Below are 19,378 nucleotides of genomic sequence, written 5' to 3'. Positions count from 1 at the left end.
GTCATTTTTGCAGGTGCAAGCATGCCAAAACATGGCAGGTACAAGCATGCAACAACTTTGAATTGAATTTTCAACTGGAATACGCCCCGATGTGGAGAATACAAATACATCGGCAATAGGTTCAGCAACACACTTTCATGTAACGAACTCGGATACAGGAACGTGCAGACTTACTCCCGGGAGGACAAAGATACATGTAAAGTGTTGGGTTCAAGACTTGGGGTTACTGGACCCGCCCGCGCTCCCGGGACCAGAGACCACGGGCTGTGAAGGGAAGGACCATGTTGTGGTTGTATCTGCTCCAACACCCACCGCACACAACAGGGCGTCAATGTGCGTGAGAGCGAACGGGTCAGTGGGGGCGTCTCCCAGTGAAGTTTCCTGGCGTACCCTCGCCTCCCTCCCTCCCTCCAGTTAGTTTGCCGCTCGTTGTCTCCGGGGAACATGGAGTTGTGGGCTCTCCCCGAGGTGGTGCTCAGGGTGTTTGGCGGGTTCCCGGTGCTGGCCGTGTTCTGCACCGTCTTTGCCCTGGCCTTTGACTTGATGAAGAGGAGGAAGAAGTGTGGCAACTACCCTCCCGGGCCCCGGGCTCTGCCTTTCCTCGGCAACCTGCTGCAAGTGGATCTGCACAACCCGCACCTCTCATTCGCAAAGGTAAAGACAGCGAGTGGGAGGGGGAGGGGGGAGAGGGAGAGAGGGAGGGAGAGAGAGAGAGAGGCATATATTATAGTTGGAATTACGGAGACGTGGCTCCATGGTGACCGAGGCTGGGAGCTAAACATGCAGGGGTATTTAATATTCAGGAAGGATAGACAGAAAGAAAAAGGAGGTTGCATTGCTGGTTAAAGAGGAGATTAGTGCAATAGCAAGGAAAGACATTAGCTTGGATGCTGCAGAATCGTACTGCGAAATAGCGAAGGGCAGAAAACGCTTGTTGGAGTTGTATACAGACCACCAAACAGCAATAGGGAGGTTGGGGATAGCGTCAAGCGGGAAATTAGGGATGCGTGTAGCAAAGGTACAGCAGTAATCATGGGTGACTTTAATAATGATTGGACCAACCAAATTAGTAGCAGCGCTGAGAAGGGGGATTTCCTGGAATGTATGTGGGATGGTTTTTCAATCCAATATGTAGAAGAACCGACTAGAGGAAAGGCCATCCGAGACTGGGTATTGTGTATTGGGGAAGGATTAGTTAGCGATCATGGTGCAGAGCCTCTTGGGCAACAGCGATCATAATATGGTGGAATTCTGCATTAGGATGGAGAGTGACACGGTTAATTCAGAGATTAGGGTCCTGAACTTAAAGAAAAGAGACTATGAAGGTATGAGTTGGGAATTAGCTAGGATATGCTGGCAAATTATACTTAAAAGGTTGACGGTGGAGATGCAATGGCAAAGATGTAAAGACAGCATGGATGAACTCCAAAAATAGTTCATCCCTGTCTGGCAAAAAATAAAATGGGGAAGACGGTTCAGCAGTGGCTTACGAGGGAAATCACGGATAGTGTTAAATCCAAGGAAGAGGCATATAAATTGGCCAGAGGAAGCAGCAAACCGGAAGAATGGGAACAATTTAAAACTCAACAGAGGAGGACAAAGGGGTTAATTAAGAGGGGGTTAAAGAGCGTGAAAGAAAGCTTGTGAGGAATACTAAAACTGACTCTAAAAGCTTCTTTAGATATGTAAAAAGGAAAGTGTTGGTGAAGACAAATGTAGGTCCCTTACAATCAGAGATAGGTAAATTTCTAATGGGAAATAACGAAATGGCAGTCCATTTAATGGCAGTCCTCTTTCTTACAGTTTGGCTTTCTGCCCAACCAATTGTTCAAGCGCATTTGATTGCAACATGCGCCTTAATTTAGTTCAACAAAGAAACTGACAAGTTACTAAAGAACTTTGGGTCTGTCTTCATTAAGGAACACACAAAAAATCTCCCAGAGATACTAGGAGACCGAGGATCTAGTGGAAGGGAGGAACTTAAGGGAATCCACATTAGTCAGGAAATCGTGTTCAGTAAACTGTTGGGACTGAAGGCAGATAAATCCCTAGGGCCGAATGGTCTGCATCCCAGAGTACTCAAGGAGGTGGCCCTAAAAATCGTGGGTGCATTGGTGATCATTTTCAAATGTTCTCTCGACTCTGGATCAGTTCCTGTGGACTGGAGGGTGGCCATTGTAACGCCACTTTTTAAGAAAGGAGGGAGAAAGAAAACAGGGAATTATAGACCAGTTAGCCTTACATCGGTACTGGGGAGGATGCTGGAGTCGATTATTAAAGATGTTATAGCAGCACATTGGGAAAGCAGTGACAGGATCGGTCAAAGTCAGCATGGATTTAGGAAGGAGAATTCATGCTTGACTAATTTTTTGAGGATGTAACAAGTAGAATGGATAAGGGAGAGCCAGTGGATGTGGTGTATCTGGACTTTCAAAAAGCCTTCGACAAGGTCCCACACAAGTGATTAGTGTGCAAAATTAGAGCACATGGTATTGGGGGTAGGGTATTGACATGGATAGAGAACTGGTTGGCAGAGAGGAAGCAAAGAGTAGGAGTTAACAGGTCCTTTTCAGAATGGTAGGCAGTGGGGTGCCGCAAGGCGTGGTGCTGGGACCCCAGTTATTTACAATATATATGAACGATTTAGATGAGGGTGTAGTGGATCTGGACGCAGTAGGAATCAGGCAAGGCGCCAGGTAGGTATTAACAGTAATTTTAATGCAGCAACAGAACATCCACACTCTCTTCAGTCTCAAGCACGAGTTATCTCCATAGCACCGTCAGGCAAACCCCGTAGCACTAGTCCCTTCCCCCAGCCCTGTCCAACCCGTGCCGAGGGGGATGATCCAGGGGTGGCCTAATCCCCAGGCACTGCCTAATCCCCCCCCCCCCCCAAGAACCGGAGGCACAAAACGGACAGGGGGACGTATGAGACGACCAGCCCGTGTGCGCACCACAGCGGTCGCAGGATGGTACGCCGCGGTGCGGTGCAGGTTAACCCCCAGTAGCTGAGCCATGGCCGACCACAGTTCGGAGGTGAATTGTGGCCCCCGACACTCCAAATCTGGCAATCCAGTGTGCCGCCAAGGCACGGGCACAAGTAGCGGCAGAGGTGTCCGGCAGTGGAACTGCTTCTGGCCACCGCGTGAAACGGTCCACCACGGTCAGGAGGTGGGTGAAGCCCCGAGAAGGCGGCAGCGGCCCCACGATGTCCACGTGGATGTGGTCGAACCGCTGGCGAGGGACGATGAACTCCTGGAGCGGCGCTCACACATGCCGCTGTACTTTGGCAGTTTGGCACGGGAGGGAAACACGGAGGGAAACAGGCTGCAAGGTGACGGAGTGCACCAAACGCTGCCGCTTGACGTCCACGAGCAGGGAATGTGCCCGTAGAAAGTCCGCACCCAGCAACTGCTGGGACACATCCGCAATGATGAAAGGCCATGAGAAGCGGCCCTCTCCGAAGTTGAGGGAGAGCGTGCACACACTGTATGAGCGGATTGGTGTCCCGTTTGCCGCGGCGAGGAAGGGGCCGCGTTTACCATAGCGGATGTCATCATGCGAAGGGGGAAGAACGCTCACCTCAACGGATGGAGAAACGGAGAGTCATCCATAAGATCTGGGTCACCCGCTCGGCCTCGCTGAGGCTGAACTTCCTGAGGAGAAAGGCCTTGAGGCCCTCATACTTGTTACCAGCCGGGGGGGGGGGGGGCGCGGAGGAAAAGTCTGACCCATCGCGCGGTGGCCTGGTCGAGGGCGCTGATAACGTAAAAGTACTTGGTGGCGTCGGATGCAGTATAATGTGGATAAATGTAAGGTTATCCACTTTGGTGGCAAGAACAGGAAGGCAGATTATTATTGAAATGGTGTCAGATTAGGAAAAGGGGAGGGGCAATGATACCTGGGTGTGCTTGTACATTAGTCACTGAAAGTAAGCATGCAGTTACAGCAGGCAGTGAAGAAAGTTAGTGGCATGTTGGCCTTCATTGCGAGAGGATTTGAGTTTAGGAGGTCCTACTGCAGTTGTGCAGGGCCCTGGAGAGACCGCACCTGGAGTATTGTGTGCAATTTTGGTCTCCTAATTTGAGGAAGGACATTATTGCCATTGAGGGAGTGCAGCGTAGGTTCACCAGGTTAATTCTCGGGATAGCGGGACTGACAAATGATGAAAGAATGGGTCGACTGTGCTTATATTCACTGAAATTTAGAAGGATGAAAGGGGAACTTATAGAAACATTTTTAAAAAAATTAAAGGATAGGACAGGCTAGATGCAGGAAAAATGTTCCTGATGTTGGGAAGTCCAGAACCAGGGGTAACAGTTTGAGAATAAGGTGTTGGCCATTTAGGACTGAGATGAGGAAAAATTTCTTCAGCCAGAGAATTATGAATCTGTGGAATTCTCTGCCATAGAAGGCAGTGGGGGCCAATTCACTGGATGTTTTCAAGAGAGAGATTTAGCTCTTGGGGCTAAAGGAATCAAGGGATCTGGGGAAATAGCATCTTAGGGGTACTGATTTTAGATGATCAGCCATAATCATATTGAATGGCGTTGCTGGCTCGAAGGGCTGAATGCACTGAATGAACTCCTGCACCTATTTTTCAATGTTTCTATGTTCTATGTTTGTCACGCAAAACATGGAGGAACAGGGGTAGGCCATTTAGCGGTAGGCCATTTAAGAATAAGGGGTAGGCCATTTAGGACTGAGATGAGGTAAAACCTTTTCACCCAGAGAGTTGTGAATCTGTGGAATTCTCTGCCACATAAAGCAGTGGAGGCCAATTCACTGGACGTTTTAAAGAGAGAGTTAGATTTAGATCTTAGGGCAAATGGAATCAAGGAACATGGGGAAAAAACAGGAACGGGGTATTGATTTTGGATGATCAGCCATGATCATATTGAATGGCGGTGCTGGCTCAAAGGGCCAAATGGCCTACTCCTTCAACTATTTTCTATGTTTCTGACATCACCTCATATACCATTTGGGGAGCTTACAATCCAACAGTATGAATTCTCCACTTTTAAGTAACTCAGCGGGTCAAGCAGCATCTCTGGAGGACATCAACAGGTGATCTTTCTGGTTTGGACATTTCTTCAGACTGATTTTAGTAGGCGGGAGAAAGCTGGAAAAGGGACATGGGACAGGCTAAACCTGGCAAGTGATAGGTGGATACAGTTGAGGGAAAGGGTTGTTGGCAGATGGTTGGAGTAAATGGCGAAGTTAGAGGTGATAAAAAAACAAAAGGATGTCAGATAGGAGACAAGATGTGCCACTTGGGTGGAAAGTGATGGGGGGGGTCGATGTAGGCTGGTAGAATGGAGGAGGGGGAAGGGGTAATGGGGAAAAAAATCCTTTTCAACTTTAGCCTTTGTCACTTCCTCAACTCACCTGCATATCAGACCCCCTCGCCTGTATCCACCTATCATTTGCCAGGCTTTGTTCCACCCCTTCCTCTTTTCCATTTTTCACCCCCTAATACATTCAGCCTGAAGAAGGGTCCTGAACCGAAACATTGCTTATCCATTCTCGACTGCCTGGCCCACTGAGTTATTCCACCACTTTGGGTTCTGAACAAATGTATGTTTCTTTGCCTCAGAAGAGGGAGTGGAGAAGTCCTCAGATGAAATCAGTGTCGTAACAATTTAACACAGAATGGTATCTATCGGCAATGAGGTCGCATTGTGGCCTGCGTTTGCGTTTATCCCTTGTATGCTCCCCGTGTTTCAGCTGTGTAGCCAGGCTTTTGTGGCGTGACTCAGTATCTGTCCATCCGGGACTGGATAAGTAAGTATAACAGCCGGGGAATCAATGGCACGAGTAATTCACCTCATTGCTCCCGGGATCCCAGCGCTAATGGCAGCATGGGCACAGAATAAACTAGTGCACTAGTGAGAACTTTGCGACTGTTCTGTCTTTGTTCAATGTTGCATTTGGCCTCCGTGAGTGAGTTACAATGACAACGTCGTGCTTTCTCCCGTCTCCTCCACTTTAAGCTGCGGAAGAAGTACGGCGATGTGATGAGCTTAGACTTTGGGTGGAGAAACGTGGTGGTGTTGAGCGGCTACAAGACCCTGAAAGAGGCGCTGGTGAAGAAATCTGAAGATTTTGCGGACCGGCCAGACTTCCCAGTATATGAAAAGTTCTTTAAGCAGTTCGGAAAAGGTGAGTGTGAAGTGGGCTCCAGAGACAGTGCTGGGCACCAGGCTCAGAGGGACCAGGAATTGTCAGATTCAACTGTCGGCATGATGAATGCATCCTGAACCTCGCCATCTGAGTGCCCCGGGATACACGCCTGCCAGAGCACCTTGAGAGGACAGGTGCAGCCTCCATGGGAAGGGGAAACATTACTTGCATGGTGGTGGATGGGGAATGCTGATGGGGTATTGTCATATGTCCCACGTTGAACGATGACATTTTTACTTGCAGCAGCACAACAGAATAAGTAAACATAATACTCTCTAAACAATATAATAAACGAAGCAAAAAGATCAGTGTGTTTATATATACACATACCCACCCATACGTATATTTTATATAATATATATGCAGATACATACATATATATATATACACACACACACACATACGTACACATAACAAATAAACAGCGAGAAGAGTGTAATAATAACTAGTGCAAGACTAACCTCATCACTATCAACAGCACCACCAATTTTTTTCAAATGTTTTAATTTTACGTTCCACATTCACATCCAGATCATTAATGTAAATGACAAGCAGCAGAGTCTCAGTACAATCCCTGTGGTACACCACTGGTCACAAGCTTCCAATCACAGAAACAACCTTCACACAGCACACCTCTGTCTCCAAATACTAAACCAATTTTGATTCAATTTGTCTATTTGGTTTGGCTCCCAATGGCTTTAATCTCTTTGGCCAGTTTCCCATGTGGGAACTTGACCAAGTTCTTAACCAAATTCCAAGCAGACTACATAAGTCACACTGCTTAAATCAGTATATTATATTACCTTTTAAAATGTCAGCAAGACATAGTGGTCGACTTCAGGAAGGGACGAGGTACACATTCCCCAGTTTGCATTGATGGTGGCGAAGTAGAGATGGTTGAAAACTTCAAATTCCTCTGTATCATCAACAACCTCTCCTGGATATCCCATATTGAAGCAACGGTCGAGAAAGCACAGCAATGCCTCGATCTCCTGAGAAGGTTTTGGACGTTTGGCATGTCCCCATAAACTCTCAACAACTTCTACAGATGCACCATAGAAAGCATTTTATCGGATGAGTTGCACCCTGGCCACTCCCTCCTCTCCCCTCTCCCATCCGGCAACAGGTATACCCAGTCATCATGTATGTCCTGGAAAGATTTTAAAATCTTTGTCGGGGGGCCTGCAAGTTCCTCCCCTACCATAGAGCAGTTGAGATGACATGTCAGCTCCAGGGGGATTTTTCTACCTAGCCTGCTAAAACGTCAAATACCTCCTCGTTTTTAAGGTCAATATGCTTTAGAATTTCGACTTCTCTCTCCCTGAATTCTCCCACGATGGGAATTCTCCTCTATCACAGTGAATACAGATCACACATTCACATAGCCTGCAGCCCAAGGTACAATCTGCTCATGTCCAGTTAGCTGTTATAATTACAAAGGAGGTACTCTCTCACGGTACCTTGCTCACCTGGAACTGCAGGTTCAGCTAAAATCCTGTCTGTGACTATTATGCTGTAAATATTATTGGTTTTGACCATTAACGTAGGATAATTAACTACCATTAACTTGGGTGGGGAGTTAGGAGAATGGGGTCGAGAAGGAAAGATAGATCAGCCATGATTGAATGGCAGAGTGGACTCGATGGGCCAAATGGCCTAATTCTGCTCCTATGACATAGACACTTATGAACAAACCCCCTTTTGAAGTCTCTTGAATTGTGGGTGAGGGCTTCTCCTCCTGTCATTAGTTGCAGCAATTCAATGAAATGAAGAAGTGGACACCCTTTGGGACCCATCAGTTGATCAGTGCCACCTTCCTGTCCACATGTTCCCAGGTCTTTATATCACTGAAAGTCCTATAGATTGCTTAATCCTGTCTCATGGAGCAGAATATTAACACTATTATATGCTATGAGAAAGAGGATTGTAGGAATACTGTGACTAACTCCCACCACAAAGAGGGCCGGCATTATTCCTCCAATTTCCACAGGCTCTATTCTACGGACGGGCTGAAACCAACATGAATGAAACAGCATTCTCATGTTCTGTAGGGATGCTACCTGACCCACTGAGATGCTCCAGCATTTTGTGTCTGTCTATGAATGTAACAATATTCCTGCTACCTCCATCCAGGTATTGCCCTTGCAAAGTATGGTCCCTGGTGGAAAGCGCAGAGAAGATTTGCACTTTTGACGCTGAAAAATTTTGGGCTCGGAAAGAAGTCTCTTGAATTGCGAATTGTGGAAGAGGCTGGATTTTTAAACCAGGCATTTGAAGGTGAACAAGGTGAGTTAATCCTGTGGAAGCCATTGCCTTATTTTCATGGTTGCACTGCTGCGGGTAATTCCATACTTCACTGCAGTCTGTTTCTTCACAGTTTCTATTATTTGTATGATCATTACTTGGGGTGGAAAATAATCTAATTTCTTACCACCCTTTTGTTCCATTCATTCATTCAGGTGGCCCTTTTGATCCTCGCATCCATTTAATTTATGCAACTGCAAATATTATCTGTTCGATTATCTTCGGAGATCGTTTTGAGTATCATGACAAAACGTTCCTTGGATTTGTGCACATATTTGAAGAAAGCTTTGCATTGGAAGGTGGATTTTGGGGTCAGGTAAGGCAGATTGCTCATTTGATGATCTACCACTTGTGGGCAATTTAGGACTCTGCAGATGGTCCTGATATAAACAGAGGAAGCAAGTTATCTCCTAGGGAGGGAGGGGCGAGGATAAGGGGGGGTTGAGGGGGATGGAGTGGGGGGGAAGGGAAGGGGGAGGGGAAGAGGGAGGGGAGGGGGAGGGAGGGAGGGAGGGAGGAAGGGAGGGGAGGAGAGTGTTCTGCACCAATGCAGAAGAGGTTTGGGCCCAACGGGTCTACTTGGTCTAATAGGACCTTAAAAACCGGCTGCCAGCATTTCTGGAGAAAAATGGACCAGCGATGTTTCTTGCGGAACCCTTCCACATCCACTCATGGCACACAAGCGCATACCCTCGTCAATATCGTGTCTAATGGGATCCACTCCACAAATATAGGCATATGATGCATGTCATAATTGGGTATCGGAGTGAAGACCCACTCAGTCCGTCTCTTCTGCTGCTCACTGCATAAGGCAATGAAAGGAGCCGATAAATGCACAACTATGCCCTGAAGTGGCTGAGCTGGGGTGAGGTTGTTAGTGGTAACAGACAGTAGCAAATTATTCTGGAGCTGACTCCCATCAGGTTCAGCTCCCAAAGGACTGCTCCACATCCGAGAACGGCCAGGTTTCTATTCCAAACTGCTGTCTTTCCAAAGAGGAGTGCAATGTCCAGCCTACAGGTGTTGCGGTGGACAAAGCTACGGACATGGAGTCTGCCCCAAGTGAAGGGAGACCACAGAAGGAGATGATGCCGCCGGCCCTGTGTGATAGTTCCAGCAGTGTGTCCTTCAACCCTCGATACAAATCCAAGTGATCTGCTGGAGCCCAAATAATTAAGATGGTCAGAAATGCACTGTGCTCATTATGACAAACTCTGTGACAAATGATGATATTATGATATTGGGATCTGTTCTGTTGAACTTCATCAGATCAATTATCCTTTCACCCTTGTAATAGGAGTGGGACAACTGGGCGTCTGGGTTACAGAGAGTGAAGGAGGGCTCTTTGACCCAGTGCCAATGCAGAATCTCCAGTTGTGTTTGATTTTAAAGACGCACCAACCATCTCAATATTTGGTGACTCGATTACCTTCGGTCAGTAGCACCTCTGCCGGAGCGAGGGGCTCAGTCACTGGCAATGGCAGCTGCCAACGTAGGCTCCGCCATGGATCATGCTCGGACCGGCCCTGCTGCCGGACAACCCGTCCACACATGGACATAGGGAATCTGAGGGAGGTTTCCCACATTGAGACATCGCTGCTTATCCAATGCACCGGCCACTCGATTCTCCCTGGTGTCTTGAACAGTTTTGGTGAAACCTCTTGATACTGGACACTGCTCCCAACTTCCCGTGTTCAACGTTCCCACCAGGGTATAGAAACCAATTTGATCCGTTATTACCACCCGGACGAGACTGTCCAAGGCAGTCACGGCGCCAGGCGGAAGAGGGCTCTGCCCGAGCCGGCTGCCTGCCCCTTGTCCGGGGTTACGTCCGCACCCCGGTGGTTTTAGAAAGGGACTACACGCCGTCCACGGGCATGCTGGGGGATTTCCCGGACCCGCGAGGGGTGGAATGTATCCTCAATAAAGATGGCGATATGGTTGTACAGCAGTTTGTTCAGTATATTTGTTTGACTTGTATTATGGTGGTGGTTTTTAAAAAAATTATTTCATACTGTAAATATAATTGCAAATAATTGATTAAATTATGTTTGGTTAAAAAAAAGGCAGTGATGCACCGGGACATCCCACAGCCACCAGTGACGGCCGGGAAGAAAGGACACCACAGGGCACTGCCTGTCCCCCCGGCAGGACTGACTCTAATAAACCCACACCTTCCGTTACATCCTCCCTTTATCCCCACCTGAAACCCAACAACTGGTCAAATTTAATCAGCCTCACGCACTGCCTTGAGGACATAAAATGTTGGATGGCACAGAACTTCCTTCAACTAAACGAGAGCAAGTCTGAGATCATCCTATTCCCCCCCCCCCCCCCCCCCCCCCGACTCCATTCAAACGATAACAGGCAGCCTTGGAAGCCTAGCCTCCTTAGTCAAACCGCATGTCAAAATCCTCGGCGTGATATTTGACTCCGGATTAAAATTTGGTAAGCAAGTCAACTCTGGGTAAAAGCCAGTTTCTTCCAGCTTTGTACCATAGCTAAAATCAAACCATTCCTCCAATTTGACGACCTTGAAAAAATCATTCACGCATTCATTTCCTCCCGCCTAGACTACTGCAACTCCCTATACACTGGGATCAGCCAATCATCCCTGTCCCGCCTGCAATTGGTCCAAAACGCCGTAGCGAGACTCCTGACGAGTACCCCTAAAAGGGACCACATCACCCCGATTCTGGCCTCTCTCCACTGGCTCCTAGTACGGTACAGAATCAACTTCAAGCTCCTTATATTTGCATACAAAGCCCTTAACGGGCTTGCCCCCCCCATATCAAAAATCTTCTAACCCACCACTCTACCTCCAGGTCCCTCAGGGCGGCCGACGTGGGGCTACTGACTATCCCGCGGTCTAGGCTTAAGCTCAGGGGTGACCGCGCTTTTGCGGTTGCAGCTCCAAGACTGTGGAACAGCATCCCCCTTCCCATTAGAACTGCCCCCTCCATCCACTCCTTTAAGTCCAGGCTCAAAACCTATTTCTACTCCCTCGCGTTTTGAGGCCCTCTGAGGGGGCGCTCTGAGGGGGAGCTGTAAACTGTTTATGTATGTTTTGGTAGGTTTGTGTACCATTGTATGTTCTTTTTTAGTACCTGCACTGATGTACAGCACTTTGGTCAACGTGGGTTGTTTTTAAATGTGCTATACAAATAAAATTGACTTGACTTGACTCCCTCACTGTATGACAGTGAAAACTAACTTTTTGTTCATTATTTTGAGGAAACTCAGAGGATCGAAAAAAAATGTATTTAATTTAAATCCTGTCTTTGTTTCAGCTGATAAATGCCTTGCCCTTTGTTCGACACCTCCCGGGCCCACAACAGAAAATATTTGAAAATCATAATAAAATCACTCAATTTTTACAAAACATAATTACAAGACACAAAGAATCATGGGATCCAGATGATCCCACGGACTTCATTGATGCTTTCTTTACACAACAGGAGAAGGTAGGTGATGACTACTGGGGTATTCCATGCACAGTGCTTTATGTTGTCGTGTTTCCCATCCATTCCCCTTGGTGGTGAAGGGACGGTAATTGCAGTGCCCAATACTAGGTATTGTTTACCTGTACTTCCTTAGATTGTGAGGCCAGAAACAATATCCCAGATGTAGTCTCACCTGGGCCCCATATAACATAGCAAAACATTTCTCGTTGCACTCAAATCCTCTTACTATGTCTTCACCTTCTGAATTACTTTGTCTATCTGTCAGCATGGATTTACGAGTCAGCATGGATTTACGAAGGGGAAATCATGCTTGACTAATCTACTGGAATTTTTTGAGGATGTAACTAGGAAAATTGACAGGGGAGAGCCGGTGGATGTGGTGTACCTTGACTTTCAGAAAGCCTTCGACATGGTCCCACATAGGAGATTGGTGGGCAAAATTAGAGCACATGGTATTGGAGGTAGGGTATTGACATGGATAGAAAGTTGGTTGACAGACAGAAAGCAAAGAGTGGGGATAAATGGGTCCCTTTCAGAATGGCAGGCAGTGACTAGTGGGGTACCGCAAGGCTCGGTGTTGGGACCGCAGCTATTTACAATATACATCAATGACTTGGATGAAGGGATTAAAAGTACCATTAGCAAATTTGCCAATGATACAAAGCTAGGTGGCAGTGTGAACTGTGAGGAAGATGCTATGAGGTTGCAGGGTGACTTGGACAGGTTGTGTGAGTGGGCGGATGCATGGCAGATAACTGTGAGGTTATCCACTTTGGTGGTAAGAATAGGAAGGCAGATTATTATTTGAATGGTGTCAAGTTAGGAAAAGGGGACGTACAATGTGATCTGGGTGTCTTAGTGCATCAGTCACTGAAAGGAAGCATGCAGGTACAGCAGGCAGTGAAGAAAGCCAATGGAATGTTGGCATTCATAACGAGAGGAGTTGAGTATAGGAGCAAAGAGGTCCTTCTGCAGTTGTACAGGGCCCTAGTGAGACCGCACCTGGAGTACTGTGTGCAGTTTTGGTCTCCAAATTTGAGGAAGGATATTCTTGCTATTGAGGGCATGTAGCGTAGGTTTACTAGGTTAATTCCCGGAATGGCGGGACTGTCATATGTTGAAAGACTCGAGCGACTAGGTTTGTATACACTGGAATTTAGAAGGATGAGAGGGGATCTTATCGAAACGTATAAGATTATTAAGGGGTTGGACATGTTAGAGGCAGGAAACATGTTCCCAATGTTGGGGGAGTCCAGAACCAGGGGCCACAGTTTAAGAATAAGGGGTAGGCCATTTAGAACAGAGATGAGGAAAAACTATTTTAGTCAGAGAGTTGTGAATCTGTGGAATTCTCTGCCTCAGAGGGCAGTGGAGGCCAATTCTCTGAATACATTCAAGAGAGAGCTAGATAGAGCTCTTAAGGATAGCGGAGTCAGGGGGTATGGGGAGAAGGCAGGAACGGGGTACTGATTGAGAATGATCAGCCATGATCACATTGAATGGCGGTGCTGGCTCAAAGGGCCGAATGGCCTCCTCCTGCACCTATTGTCTATTGTCTGCATGTTCACCTTCAGAGATTCATCATGGAGTTTATTCCGGTCTAATTTCCATGCATTTGGCCCATAATGCATTCATTTCTCTCTGCTTTTGCCTGATTATCTTCCCTCCCTGTACCCAGTGTTAACTAAATCTGGTCCCAAGGACCTTCTTCAAGTCTCCTCTCAAATTTCCTGATCTGAGCTGTCCAATCTTGCGGCTGAAGCTCCATAGGATTTTTTTCCAAGCACCTTCACATCTTCCCTGAGTGTTCTGGCCAGAATTGGATGTTCATCTTCAGTTGTCATCTCACCAGTGCATTATACCATTTCAGGGCACTTTTAACGTAAGATGACTGACTTTAGCACCCTTCCGATGATCTACCTTTCATTCAAAATCTTAACTCTGGTTCTCTTATTTGCATCATAGACGAAACACATCCCCAACACAAGTTTTCTGGAGTCCAACCTGGTAGGGACATTATGGAGCCTTTTTGCTGCAGGTACAGAGACCACCTCCACCACCCTAAACTGGGCCTTGCTCTTCATGGTGCTCCATCCTGATGTACAGTGTAAGTGTAACGATGTCATTGCCACATTATCACGGATGCTCTTATATTGATGCAAGATCTGGAGAAGGAGTGCAAAAGTTTTTAAAGAGTGTGAAGAAGGGTATTAGGGAAGGTATCTGCAAGTAGCCTAGAGTTTGAAGATAACAGGCCCTTCAGTCCACCGGGGTTCCACTGACCATTGATCACCTGTTCACACAAGTTACATGTCATCCCCACTTTCGCATCCTATACACACGGGGCAATTTTACAGAAGCCAATCATACCCGCACATCTTTGAAATGTGGGAGGAAACCAAAGCACCCAGAGAAAACCCACACGGTCACAGGTAGAAGATATAAACTCTGGACAGACAGCGCCCACGGCCAGGATCAAACCTGGATCGCTGGCGGTGTGAGGCAGCAGCTCTACCATTGCGCTACTGTGCTGCCCTCTAGTATTGCAGTTCATATTGTGCCTAAATCACTGATTGCAACGATTCAATTATCAACACCAGGTCTTGAAACCTTAATTCCATGAAACCCCATTATTTAAATCTGCATCCCAATGACATTTGTGTGATCTTGTTCCGCATAAATTGGCAGCTGCAGTTCCTAGGTTAAGATAGTCACTATAATGCCAGGTTCTTTTTAACAGGAACACTTTTGGGGGAGTGACAGATACAACGAAAACACCAGTATCTTTGGTGAACTGAAACTCAAAATGAGTTCTTGCTTTGTTCCTGCAGCCCAGGTGCACGAGGAGATCGATGGAGTCATTGGGAATGGGAGGAAGCCAAAGTTGGAAGACCGTGACGAAATGCCATTCACTAACGCAGTTATCCACGAAACCCAACGCTTGGGAAATATTGTTCCAATTTCAGTGCCTCATGAAACATACAGAGACACCGAGGTCATGGGTTACAACATTCCTAAGGTACGGCCTAGAGTTAACCTTAAATGTTCGGCTCCCTCTGTGCAGTAGAGGCCCAGATGGAGCTGAATGGACTCCGGAAGCCCTCCACAGTGATTCTGTTACTCGCTTGGATTCCATTATTGCAGGGGGTCTCTCAGGAGTGAGGAGCCAGAGAAAGGGAAATGGACCTTGTTCCCCAAGTTCTATCCCTCTGGGCGGTGGCGCCTCTGAAGATGTGTAGCAGCCTGCTCCCTTTGGGGTTGACTATATTGTAGGTGCCGTCAGGAATATATAACATTGACCATGAAAAACAGCATCTGATGATTCAGCACAATCAGTAAATGGAAGGCTTTTTTTTGTAGATGAAAAGGTCAGGGTTACTGAGTGGGTATCTTATGTGCACATGGGTACAATCAATGGCTGTAGACTTGTCTTTATGGCAGAAAAAATGCTGCAAAGTTACATAATGTGTACACAGTTGCATTGTAAGTGAATCTCAAAATCGTTAGTTTTCGTTGAAAAGATTGAGTGATGGCGTAAAACCTGAAAGAGGAATGCCACAAAGTGATGACACCACTAGCTCTCCAGGGTGAATCAGAAATCATTATCTGTGCTGAGGGAACAGTAGCCAGGTTGATGTCATGACAAGCAACAATATTCACAATTTTTGCCACTTTCCCTTCAATTCCTGTGGTCAACATTTTTAATGCGGTATTTGCTCAAGAGCAATGTGTAAACTCCTCAACGATATTTTACTTGGGCGATCATGAACAGAAAATAGGAAGATGGAATTAATCTTCAGTAGTAATACTAATCCTCAGTACCGTACTAATCCTTAATATAGATCTCTTTGACCTACAGGTGAGTGGGAAGATGCCTCTATTATTTTCCTTTATGCTCACGAGTGAGAAAAGTTTTGCCTCATCTCTGTTCTAAACGGCCTACCCCTTATTCTTAAACTGTGGCCCCTGGTTCTGGACTCCCCCAACATTGGGAACATGTTTCCTGCCTCTAACGTGTCCAACCCCTTAAAAATCTTATATGTTTCGATAAGATTCCCTCTCATCCTTCTAAATTCTAGTGTATACAAGCCTAGCCGCTCCAATCTTTCAACATATGACAGTCCCGCCATTCCGGGAATTAACCCAGTAAACCTACACTGCACGTCCTCAATAGCAAGAATATCCTTCCTCAAATTTGGAGACCAAAACTGTACACAGTACTCCAGGTGTGGTCTCACTAGGGCCCTGTACAACTGCAGAAGGACCTCTTTGCTCCTATACTCAACTCCTCTTGTTATGAAGGCCAACATTCCATTGGCTTTCTTCACTGCCTGCTGTACCTGCATGCTTCCTTTCAGTGACTGATGCACTAGGACACCCAGATCTCGTTGTACGTCCCCTTTTCCTAACTTGACACCATTCAGCTGCCTGGATGGCTAACAGTCTATGATGGGTTATAATTCAGAATACAAGATCACAAGGTTTGACCAACTCCCCATTGTTCTCAGGTCCCGTTGCTACTAATTTTCCTCCTTCAATGATTTTTAGGGAACAACAATCTTTGCAAACATTACCTCAGCCTTGTATGATGAAGACATTTGGTTGACTCCACGTGAGTTTAATCCGGGACACTTCCTGAATTCGGACGGGATGTTCGTGAAGCCAGAAGCTTTCATCCCATTCTCTGCAGGTAATGTGGGATTTATGGATTACTGAATGTATTAAAAGAGGTCATAGTCATAGTCATAAACACTTTATTTGTCCCCGAAGGGCAATTCAAATTCACTACCATGCATTCCAAGATCAAAAAAAGCAATAAAGCAACAAACACAATTCACAAGTCCGACACAAAAATATCCATCACAGTGAGTCCCTCCAATCCCCCTCACTGTGATGGAAGGCCAAGCCGTTTCATCTTTCCCTGCCTCCTCGCTGCTTCTCCCTCGGTAGACAGTAAACTGCTACGCCGAGGCGGCCGAGGCTCCCGACACCGAAGCCCCCGCCGGGCGGTGTCAAATCCCGCGGCCGATTTTGAGCTGCGCCGGACGGTGGAATGTCCGGCCGACAGGGCGACCCAAGCTGCGATACGGAGCGGATGAAGTAGCTGTCGCTGTCGCTGCCGCTGTCGCTGGAGCACCCGAGCCGGTCCGCGACTCCAGGGGTCCGCGACTTCCGATGTCCACGGGGCCCGAAGCCTCCGATGGTGAGAATGTCCGCAGGCTCTGTGGACCGGGGCCTCGGGTCCGCTGGAGGCCGCCCGCTCCTGGCGTCAGGCCGGTGTTCGGCCGCAGCGCCAATGGAGGTGCGTCCCAAACAGATCACCCCTCCGTTAGGGAAGAGATGACCTGCAAGTTACATCCACATCCACACCTCCACCCCCATCCCCCACCACACCCCACCCCCATCCCCCACCACACCCACACCCCACCTCCACCCCCCTCACCACACCCTCCACCACCCCCACCTCCACCCCCCCCCCCACCACACCCACCCACCTCCACCCCCCTCCCACCTCCACCCCCCTTCACCCCCACCTCCACCCCCATCCCCCACCTCCACCCCCATCCCCCACCTCCACCCCCCACCTCCTCCACCCCCCCCCCACCCCACTCCCACCTCCACCCCCTCCCCCACCTCCACCCCACCCCCACCTCCATTTACTTAACATTGATAAAGGCTGGGAGTGCAATGCTTCTGTGAGAGATTAGGCAGGGTAGGTTAAGGCAGGATGACATTGGGACTCTAGACTGTGGCGGTACTCATTTCCGTTCAGTCAGTGTGACTCTGCCAGTGCCTCTCCCGGGTCACTAACCACTCTTGCTCTCACCCCACAGGTCACCGTGTGTGTTTGGGGGAGCAGCTGGCAAAGACGGAGCTCTTCATTTTCTTCACATCCTTGCTCCAACACTTCACCTTCTTTCTCCCGGAAAACGAGCCACGGCCAAACTGCATGGACACTAAATATGGAATTACCCTCAGTCCACCCCCCTATCGTCTCTGTGCTAAAACCAGATGAGATGTAATAGAGGGAAAACTAGAACCACTCTTCTGCAGCTTGCCTGGGATCAAATCAGTAATTGTTCTATATCTTTTTTTTTGGAAAGGATTCAAAATCTTATGGATGTATCTTATTCCAAAATTTAGCTTTCAGTGGAACGGTCCTGGTGGTGCTCCTCCGGCACAGGGCCCTCTAGCCTCAAGAATTAAAACTGGTTCACCCTGGTCCATCTGCGGAAAGCTGGGAAGAGACTCCCCACAGAGGGTTCCCCCTTCAGTATGTAGAATTAAAGAATTGCAGATGTTGGTTTATACCAAAGATAGAGACAAAGTACATGAGTAACTCGGCGGGTCAGGCAGCATCTTCGGAGAACAATGATAGGTGATGTTTTGGGTCAGGACCCTTCTTCCCGACCCAAAACGTCATGTATTATTTTTCTCCAGAGATGCTTACTGACCCGCTGAGTTAGTCCAGCACTTTGTGTCTATCTTCTCCTTCAATTTCTGGCTTTCTCACCCAAGACCGTTGAGTGTTGTGAACAACCATTGGGTAATCAATTTGCACTCACACCAGGGGGGGATGAAAGTGGTTTAATGCCCCGTCACCTGGCTTGTCCCATCACCACGTCACCCCTTCTGGACAGTCAGTCTGCAACTGCTTGAGTCACCTGGCTAGAAACTGAACCGTGCACCGTCCCTGTACACAATAATTGTATATTATCATACTCACCTACACTAGGGGCAGGGGGGCTGTTTCTAAACGGTGTACTTGAAGGGAGGAAGAGTGGGGACATCTCAGATTGGTGCAGAATCACCACCTCAGATATCGCCATTATGGTAAGAGTATATAGAACCCCGTGCCCCCCTTGGCGTTGCCCACTCCCCTACCTAAATAGAGAAACTTCTTCCACCTCCCCCTTCACCAACCCTATCGCTGTCTCCAGAATCTAGTGGGCCACCAGTGATCCATCCTGTTAACATCCTTGACCCATTTCCAGCACCCATCTTGAGAGCCCATGAGAATCTGTATGTTCCCTGCCCTCAACTTTAGAGATCCAGCCCGCATTTACTTTATTTGTGTGCTTTCTGCAAATATGCCTTTGCACTGTGGAAATTCCCCCTCTGAGTTCAGGGCCACCGACCAGTTTCCAGGCATCAATTCTTTTGTTCAGACTTTCTTTCAATATGTTCACAAAACCTCACACATTAACTTGTACGACTAGAGCGATCACGTAAAAGAAACTTTACAAGCCATTTATGAGAAAATTGATCAAATCATTTCGCAAATTGTGCAGTTTGACCAATCGTTCTCAATGTCATGTTAATTTGTACGTCCTGATTTACAGGTGTGTGTTAACCTAATGGCTGTCGTAAATTTGTTTCCAAACTCGAATTAAAAAATAATAAAATAAAGAATGTACGCCTGACGT

General features: G+C 47.5%; 1 protein-coding gene across 1 annotated transcript; it reads left to right on the top strand.

Annotated features, from left to right (window-relative positions):
• Nucleotides 1–430: 430 nt before the first annotated feature.
• LOC144606433 (cytochrome P450 2D6-like) lies at nucleotides 431–19,330 on the top strand. The gene is made up of 9 exons (XM_078422509.1): nucleotides 431–654; nucleotides 5,994–6,162; nucleotides 8,317–8,469; nucleotides 8,643–8,803; nucleotides 11,778–11,951; nucleotides 13,917–14,058; nucleotides 14,783–14,970; nucleotides 16,500–16,641; nucleotides 17,786–19,330. The coding sequence occupies exons 1-9, from the start codon at nucleotides 445–447 to the stop codon at nucleotides 17,965–17,967; spliced, it is 1,521 nt and encodes a 506-aa protein (XP_078278635.1). The 5' UTR covers nucleotides 431–444; the 3' UTR covers nucleotides 17,968–19,330.
• The last annotated feature ends 48 nt before the right edge of the window (nucleotides 19,331–19,378 follow it).

Source organism: Rhinoraja longicauda, chromosome 26 (assembly GCF_053455715.1).
Source record: "Rhinoraja longicauda isolate Sanriku21f chromosome 26, sRhiLon1.1, whole genome shotgun sequence".
NCBI lineage: Eukaryota > Metazoa > Chordata > Chondrichthyes > Rajiformes > Arhynchobatidae > Rhinoraja > Rhinoraja longicauda.
The sequence above is the reverse complement of the archived record's forward strand: the minus strand, read 5'-3'. Positions and strand labels throughout refer to the sequence as shown.